The 9273-nt window shown below is 47.8% G+C and overlaps 1 protein-coding gene across 1 annotated transcript; it reads right to left on the bottom strand.

Moving 5' to 3' along the window:
* Positions 1–200: 200 nt before the first annotated feature.
* On the bottom strand, positions 201–695 carry LOC137756901 (diphosphoinositol polyphosphate phosphohydrolase 3-beta). Its single transcript, XM_068533453.1, has one exon. The coding sequence runs from the start codon at positions 693–695 to the stop codon at positions 201–203; it is 495 nt and encodes a 164-aa protein (XP_068389554.1).
* Between the last annotated feature and the right edge of the window lie 8578 nt (positions 696–9273).

Raw genomic sequence — 9273 nt, 5'->3', positions numbered from 1 at the left:
AGCATCTGAAAAACGTGCAAAATGTCTGAAAACAGTGCCTGGCAACTGAGACAGTTTGCAAGCGTGATTCAGAGGTCTGCCAAGGAAACAAAAGAAGCCTCCCTCCTCCCGGTGAGACCGCACACGGCACCAGGGGTGCTCCGGGCACTATTTACTGTCAGGTAGGTGGAAAGCAAGAGTCTGTGCAGGAGCGGTACATACTAGGAATCGCTCTCTGGCAGGGACGGGGCCATGGAGTTTCCACTGGTTGGGGAACCGCCCAGCTTTAGTTTTTGCAGATATTCGGCATGCACGGGCTTGTGGCACTGGAGAACCTTGATCGCATCTTCGATTTTGAACCACTCTCGCTTCCTCCCAATGCTAACCGAATCTTCCCAATCCTCCAGAATCTCAGTGACAGTCAGTACATACACGTACGTTCTGTGCTTGCGATCTTGGTTCTGCTCGAAAATGCCCAGGAGCCGGCCTAACTTCCCCTTGACTCCCGCCTCTTCGTACACCTCGCGGACGGCAGCACCGCCCGGCTCCTCCTCGGGCTCCACGCCCCCGCCCGGCACGATCCAGCGGTCCGGGTACCGACTGCTACTCACTAACAGCACCTCGTCCTCGCGCTCGCTCCGGAAGCACAGGCACGCCGCCCGCTTCTTGAACCCCTCCGGGTCGTAGGTCCGCGTCTGGTTCGGTTTGCACTTCATCCTCGAGGCCGCTCGCCGCTGCTCGGGTCCCCGCTGCCGCCGCCACCGGACCGAGGGACTCCGAGGTGCCGCGGAGAGAAAGGGCCGCGGCGAGGGGCGGTGAGAGAGAGGCGTCTCAGCCCGCGAGCCCCGGGAGCTCGGGGAAGATGAGGCGGGGGCGGGGACGGAGGCGGGGGCGCGCGAGGTACGTCAGTCGGTCCTTCCCCCCGCGCGGCCGGGGGGTCCCGGGCGCAGACGCCTGAGTGGAGGAGGCGCCGCCGCCCCCGCCCCCATCCCCGTCTCCGCCCCGGAGCCCGCCACTCTGCGCGGAGCCCACCGGCGTCTCCGGTGCGCGTCCCCGTCTCTCCCTCCTCAGCCGCCGGGGCCGGGGTTGAGCGAGGTGAGGCGCATTCGCGGACGCGTCCGCGTCCCCGGGCACGTGCGCGTTCCCGTCGGAGGGCGTGGGGCGGGGGTCTCGCGGCTCCCGCAGCGCGCGGCGCCTGGGGCGCACTGCGCAGGCGCCCCGCACCTCCGGGCTGGGAATCTCCGTCCCCCGGGGTGAAATGCACCGCCTTGTGACTTGGGCCAAGCTTGCGTCCACGTGTGCCTTCGAGCCCGACGTGGCTGTGGCGCGGTCGGACGTTTCTCCTCACCCTCCCCACCAGGTTGCAGGCAACACACACGCAGTCGTTTTACACACAGGACGGACGGTCAAGTGCGTATGGTCCTCGTCATCACCCATAAGGTAGAGTACCGGCTTACTTACAGGAAGGCCCCGGTTTTGTCAAGACGATCCTCGGTATTCTTGACAAAACAGTACCGAATCTTTGCTGAGTCATATCATGCAGTTTTGTTTCTTCAACAGGTTCTTCACCTTGCCAGGCATCTTGGCACAGCCCATAAGTGAACACCTTTCTTGAACCCCTATTGACATCTTACCTAACCTCTGGTCCTCGGTTTCCTCAACAGTAAACTCCTCACCTACTTGGTTCAGACCTTTGCACTCTGGGCCATGTTCACCCAACAGCTGGAGAACCACCCAAAGCAGTGTTTTATTAAATCCCAGGAATCTCTCCCCTCCACGCACTCCACCCTTGTCTCTCTTTCTCATTGAGAAGTACTGGTTGAGGCTTTGGGAAACGTGCCTCTGGCAATCCCTTCATATTTTGCATTTTGATTTTTAGGAGCCTCCTGGCCTGGGACTCCAGCAAGGCCACTTGGTGCTCTCTCACCTCTGTCTGGTCATCCTGTCCCCTTGGCCAAGAAGTGGCCCTCCCACAGCCCCAGATGTAACAACCTAAAGCCTTCCCCCTCCTTTGTATTTTTTCTTCTTGTTTCCCTGCTCTCACAGGAACCTATGGAGAAGACCTCTGATGTCCCCTCCCTTTTGCCTTATTGCAACTTAGGCATCTTTGTCTCTCTCTTACCCACAGACCCTCTGCTGGCATCAGGCAAGCAGGATCACACCAACTCACTTTTCCAGTGAAATAATCCATTCATCAAGGGGAAATTGAATCGGAAAGGTATGTGGAAAATGGTTATGAAACATACAGTCCGGTTTTTAAATAACAAGTTAGTTCAGCTTGCCAGGGTCTGTTCCACGCCGTGTATATCCAAATAGCTCATAAGAATGATTCTGTTCCTGGTGGCAAGACTACCCTCAATATCTAGAGCATAATATGACAAAAATATATGGGCATAATATAATAAAACTGTATGAAGAAAATGATAAAATGGAGAAATGAAGAGAATGACCTCCACCAATAGCGATACTAGTGCTAATGACCATATTTTACCGATATATGGATCATTTGGAGGAAGGCAACATACCATGATTAAAAACAAACTAGGAGGACTTCCCTGGTGGCCAAGTGGTTAAGACTCTGCGCTTCAATGCAGGGGGCACGGGTTGGATCCCTGGCTGGGGAACTGCCTTATGCCGCGAGGTGCGGGCAAAACAAACAAACAAACAAACAAACAAAACAAAACAAAAAACCCCAAGACACTAGAAAAATAGATTTCAGCACAGGCTGTGTACCTCAGTGTGCCCATACTCACAAATACACAAATGATGTTAAACAACTAGAAACAAAATCCATTATAGTCAGGATCTAGGCAAATACACCAATTCTCACCCATATTATTACATATCATTTTAGATTTTCTTTCCCGTGTAATGAGATTGTAAAGAGAAAAAAGCCTACCGTTTTGGTAAAGAAGACAAAATTGTCATTCTTAGCAGATGGTAGGAATATATTCTTGGGAAACACCTAAGAAACGATGTAAAAATAAATTTCTTTAAATGGTAGAAGTTAATAAACATTAACATTTAAAATCCCAAGAGCTTTCATGTATGCCGGCAATAACCCTGTAGAAAATATAATGGGGAAACGATGACATCACAGTAGCAATATCAACCACTACAAAGTAAACAAAATACCGAGGGATCCTAAAAAATATGGTTAGGGCGTTGTAGTAGAAAATGATAAAACTTGTACTCAACTCTAAAAGATATTTGAATAAATCAAGAGGAACTTTAGCGAAGCTGGGAGATTGGGCTGGTGTCTGCAGGGAGGTGTGGACCAAACAGGCCCCAGCCACATGACAAGTCTGCTTCACAGTTACCAGGTACTATGTCCTTGTCTCACAAGAGGTGCCGTTTTATAGTCTGCTGCATCACTCCCACATCAGATTATGCCTATGCAATATGTCTGTGCCGGGGGTGGGGCGTATTTATTGGAAGGGGGAGGAGAAGCAACATTATAATATGGAAGGAGGTAGAGACTGAGTCCCTCCTGGCAAAGTCATAGCATGTTTCTGGATAAAGAGATCCACAGGTTGTAGGTTTAGTGCAATGCCAAGGAAATTTTCAAATTAGTTTTTTTCCAAATTTCATAAAATAATTTTATTTTCCACCTGTTAAAACAATAGGGCAAGACAGTTTTAACTTTTTCTAAAGAAGAGTAGAAATCTTTTTTGGGAGACTAGCACTCTGCTGTCTGGTTTATCTATAGTTCATTGCTTCTCCGCTGATGAACAGGGTTGTTTCATGAGCCACTGTGGTAGCAGACTGTTACAGCAACAGCTGTGATAACGTGCATGCCTCCCACATTGTCCTTGGCCTCGGCATGGAGCTTGCTCTGTGCCATGGGACCACAGCAAGTGTGAAGCAAGCAGAGAATTGAAAAGTGCCTGTGCACTGGGGTTTGCCCTCTCTTGCTGCTCTTGAAACAAGATGACAACAATGTGAAGAAGCCTGGGCTAGGTGAATGATGAGAGATCCACAGTCCATGCATCGCCTTCACCCCACCTTACAGTGGATCCTTTGCCAGAAATGTAGGTGAGACCATCCTAGACCATCCAGCCCCCAGCAGAGCCAGTTAGCCGATAGAGCACCGACCACGGATGCATAAGTAAGCCTTCTGAGAAGAGCAGAAGGACCAGTCACCCGAGCCCAGCTGAAGTCGTTGAGCTGCAGAATTATGAGCAAAGGAATCAGTTGTTGTTTAAAGCCACTAAAATTCGGGGTGGTTTCTTATACATCAAGAGCTAGCTGACACCACCATTAACTGCCATCCATCAAAGTCCAACCAAAAATAAAGTATGTTTCCCAGTAGAAATTCCACCTCTTCTTGAAGAGCTTGCTGTTGAACTTTCCCTGGAGTCAGAAGGAAAGGGATGAAGTTAAGACATGTAATGTTTGTACGTGTCAGTCTTTGTGCCGGACCCTGTGTTGAGCCCTGTATCCTGTGTAACTGACAGCCCGTTAAATCCTATGGAGTCAGTTATGATTTCCGTTTCGTGGAAGAGAAGGCTTAGAGTGGAGTTAGTATTTGAATCCAAGTCCTCATGTCTCTATAGCTGTGCTCTCACAAAGTCACCATGTCTTGTCAAAAGGATTCTTTTTATCAAGAGCTACGGTTTGTTGCGGCATTTTTAAAAATTTATTTTATTGAAGTGTAGTTGATTTACAACGTTGTGTTCGTTTCTGCTGTATAGCAAAGTGATTCAGTTATACATATGTATACATTCTTTTTCATGTTCTTTTCCATTATGGTTTATCACAGGATATTGAATATAGATCCCTGTGCTGTACAGTAGAACCTTGCTGTTTATCCATTCTATATATAATACTTTGCATCTGCTAATCCCAAACTCCCAATCCATCCCTCCCCCAGCCTCCTCCCCCTTGGCAACCACGAGGCTGCTCTCTATGTCTGTGAGTCCTTTTGTGTTTCGTAGATAAGTTCATTCGCGTCATATTTTAGATTCCACATATAAGTGATAGCATATGGTATTTGTCTTTCTGTTTCTGACTTACTTCACTTCGTATGATAATCTCTAGGTCCATCCATGTTGCTACAAGTGGCATTATTTCATTCTCTTTTGTGGCTGAGTAGTGTTCCATTGTATATAGGTACCACATCTTCTTTATCCATTCCTCTGTCGATGGACATGTAGGTTGTTTCCATGTCTTGGCTATTGTGAAGAGTGCTGCAGTGAACACTGGGGTGCACGTATCTTTTCAAGTTATGTTTTTCTCCGGATATATGCCCGGGAGTGGGATTGCAGGATCATATGGCAACTCTGTTTTTGGTTTTTTTGAGGAACCTCCATACCGTTTTCCATAGTGGCTCCACCAGTTTACATTCTGTTGTGGCATTTTTGGATGACGTTCAGAGTTGGCTTCTTAGGTAAGGTGTTCACTTGCTAAGGGTCACTGAGTTCAAAGGAAGCTATTTCCGCTCTGGATGTTCTTCTCCTGAAAACTGTAGTGAAAAGCCCACCTGAGGGCCCATCTCACTCCCACCAATGAAGGGTGTCACCTTGACATGTTACTTCACAACTTGAAGTTCAGTTTCCCCTGCAAGCATGAAATGGAATTAGCGTTACAGAGAAGAAGACGTTCTATTTTGCCATCATCCTGGGCATTGATTTTGGTTTGTCGAGGGTCCGCTTTATGCGTGTAATATTTATTTACCAGCAAAATTGAAAGATGAGTATCAAAATCTTCTTTCAACAGTTTAAGAGACAGGCTGAGATGGGTTTAAGTAAGTGAGGCAGCAAGTGATGGAGCTGAGTCACACGCTGGTCTGCCTGACACCAAAGGTAATCTTCCCTTCACTGTGACAGATTTCGCGTGTGTTGAGAGTTGCTGAGATACACACACAGTACATGTCATTCCTTGTGGCACAGACTTCCTCCGCTCTCACTTTTTTCTGCCTGGGAGATCTGGGCACCCAGGAGAACACAGCTTCTATGTAATGTTCTAAAACTGAGAGGATCTGCTCTGAGCGCAACAAGTCTAGGATACATATTTCCGCATGTTTTCTGATTTAGGAAAGAGCAGGCAGATTGGAAAGTGACAGCAACATTAGAAGCATGGTCCTGGGAAGTTGGGTGCCTTTCTTGGTGAGATGGGCATGGAACCTAGAGCTGCCTCTTTTGCGATTAATTTTAAGTGAAATGCAATTCTAAGAGGGAGGAGCTCTCTACAACAGCTGTCACTGCAGATGGAGAATGTTACAGACCTTCTGAGAGCCTTGTGGTCTTCACAGCTGGACCCAGCTTTCAGGAGAGTGACCACACATACCTGAGAGGATTTCTAGATGTACTAAAGGGAAGCAGAGTCGGGAAATGTGATTTTAGTAGTAGTCAGTGAGTGGGAAAGAATTGGTGTTTTGTAAACCAAATGCCCTAGAATTTAAATCTGGCTCTCTCAGTAGCTATGCAGCCTTAAGCAAGTGAGTATCTTGGACCTTGATAGTTCTCATCTGTAAAATGGGGATAATAAAAGTACCTACCTTATTAACTTCAACCCTCCCCCAAAGGCTTTCCCGACCATGTGTACTCACCCACCCCTTAGACTGCGATTAAATGACCCTCCTCCATTTTACCGGGCTCCCTTGACTTTAATTCTGTCATGGCTGTAATCAAGGAGTGTTGTGATGATCTGTCTGTATGTTTGTGAGAAATTGAAAGGCTAGGGTCCAGCCTGATACATACCTGTTCCCCCTGAGTCAGCACAGTGACCTGAACTTGGCATCCAGCAGGGGTTCAAAATACATTGATTGAATGAAAGAGTGTGACAAAGCCTACATGGATCATAAAGGATGGTTCTCATGGCACCTAGTAATTGTTTATTACAAATATAAAATGAAAGACGAGTGAAGAGAGGCAACTCCACACATAGCTTTTCACGTATGTGAAAAGGGAGGCTTCATCATGTTCCTTGGATAGTCTGTTTTTCCTTGAAGCACAACAAGGGCTTCAGAGTGGGGCTACAGTAGGTAGTTCAGTAGAAACTTCTCAAATACAAAGGGATTGGAACAAAAAACTACCTCCCCATTTTTTTTTTTCTTTGCTTAACGGATGAACCATGGGGATGAATACAGGACTTGTAAGTTTGTGATTTTGTGAGTAACGGCACACGTGTGCACAGTCACGGGTGTGAGCCCAACGGTCAACGGAGGTCAAGTCCAGGTGAGTGTTGCCACTCTCTCACAAAGAGGCAGCGCTCCTTGATTTCTCCTGCTTCTTTGATCACTCCCTCTGGTCCCCTGACTGCTGTATCCCCGCTTTTCACTGATTTTGTCCTCTGTACAGACCTCTAATTCAGCAACTAAACCCTTCCTAGCGCTGTTCCGTTCATGCCTCAGAGTCAAATGTGAAACCCTCAGAAAGGTGTACGAGGCCCTACAAGATCTGGCCCCATTTCCTCTCTGGCTTTACGCCACCAGCCTCCCTTCAGTCACTCAGGTCCAGGACCCTGCAGTTTCTGGGTCTTGTCAGCCAGGCTCCCTCCTCAGGGTCTTTGCTCCAGCTCTTCCCTTTGCCCGGATGCTCCTCACCCACATGTGCTTGGCTGACTTCCTCATTTCCCTGGAGGCCTTGCTCAGTTCTCGCCTTCTCAGTGAGGGCTAACCAGGCCACAGGACAGCATATTGCCAAGTGCACCCATCTTTCCCACCCTCCACCCTATCCCTGATCCCCTTTGCCTTGGCCTAAATTGTCCTTTTGTTATAACACTTATCAACTAACAGACTCTGTTATTTACTTCTTTGTTAGGTTTGTTGCTTACCTCTGTCCTCCCCCAGAGCTCCCAGCTGTGAGGTCCTTGGTCTTAGGGATCTTTGTCTCTTGCTCACTGGTCAATCTCCAGCAGCCCAGAACTTTGCTGAGCACACATTGTAGTCATGCAGAGGATATCTGTTGATGTAATGAGTGTGTCTGCCTCCCTTGGTACATTGTGATACCCTTGAGGGCAAGGGCCATGTTTCATTGGTCTTTGTCAGTCCATGATCCAGGACACTTTCTGGTACAACTGGGAAGGCACTACTGAATATTCATTGAATTAATCAATCAATTAATTAATTTGTGAAAGTGATACTAACAGGGAAAACATTTTGTTTTACAAACTGCAGTTATTCCAGTAGGCGCCATCTGTGTGAGCACCATGTCTGTATCAGCTGCCATGCAAACTCTGCTAGTCGGCGCGGCCAGATGTCTGACTCATTTTCTGTGGATGCCTCCTAGGCCAGCCCTGTGCTGACTACACAGCATGACTTAGGGTGGCGTTTCCAGACCTCAGGCCTTCGTCACCTAAAGAGACTTTGCTTTATCTGCGCAGAACACGTACTAATTTACATAATATATTTTCTTCAAATAAAATTGTATCTTTGAGAATAAAAGATAATCATACAGTTAAACACGGTGAATGCAAAAGAATGTAATGAGCTAGTTGAAATGAAAGTTGAGAGTAATGTGAAGTAATAGTACACGCAATGATGGGCACCAAGCTAGGCTCTTCATTGATCTTCTGTCGTTGAATCCTAGGACTACGGGATTTGTAGTTGAATTCCTTCAAAGGAGATATTGTCATTCCCACTTCATAAGGCAGACTGTTGAGATGACGGACATTCTGTAAGTTGCCCACGATCTGGCAGTAGATAGCCCAAATGAGCGGGAAACTCGGGGCTCATCGATGATAACACCCCAGAAAGAGTGCAGCATAGGCAGACCCCCGCTTAATTTGCTCCCAGCAGTCCTGTCGGGTTCCCTTCCTTTTTTCACTGATCCAGCTCTCCAAAGCTTTCATCCCATCTCCTAACACTTGCAGAAGCTCTTCATCCCAGAGCTCTCGCCCCAGCTGCTTTGGCCAGATGTTGGCATATTCAACACTGATTCCTGCTGCGGCAGATGGAAGGTGACTATTCTGAGTCCTTGTGAAGGAACAAAGTAATTGTTGTTTACACTCCTTCATGACGTTTGATGACTGTGGATCCTGGGGAGGGTCCCTTGTTGCAGAGCTAGTTTCCTTGTGTGAGAATCCTGTTCTTGGCAGGATGCCCTTTCCTTCCACAAAGACATCAGACTGGCCCAGGAGGGAGGATCAGGAGTTTACTGATCGATGCTGCTGTGCACCCACAGGCCCAGGCACCGTGAGACCAGTTCCCTCAGAAGCAATACTACAGATTTCTCAGGGTTACCAAGCTGTTACTGCACATTTCGCAGGCTCCTTTGATGAAGACAACAAGTGCGGTGTGGAATCAAAATTGGGGTCAGGAAAACGGCCACATTCTCCCGGTACCCCCAGTAA

The sequence above is a fragment of the Eschrichtius robustus genome, chromosome X, assembly GCF_028021215.1.
Source record: "Eschrichtius robustus isolate mEscRob2 chromosome X, mEscRob2.pri, whole genome shotgun sequence".
Taxonomy (NCBI): Eukaryota; Metazoa; Chordata; class Mammalia; order Artiodactyla; family Eschrichtiidae; genus Eschrichtius; species Eschrichtius robustus.
This window is presented reverse-complemented; position numbering and strand designations above follow the sequence as displayed.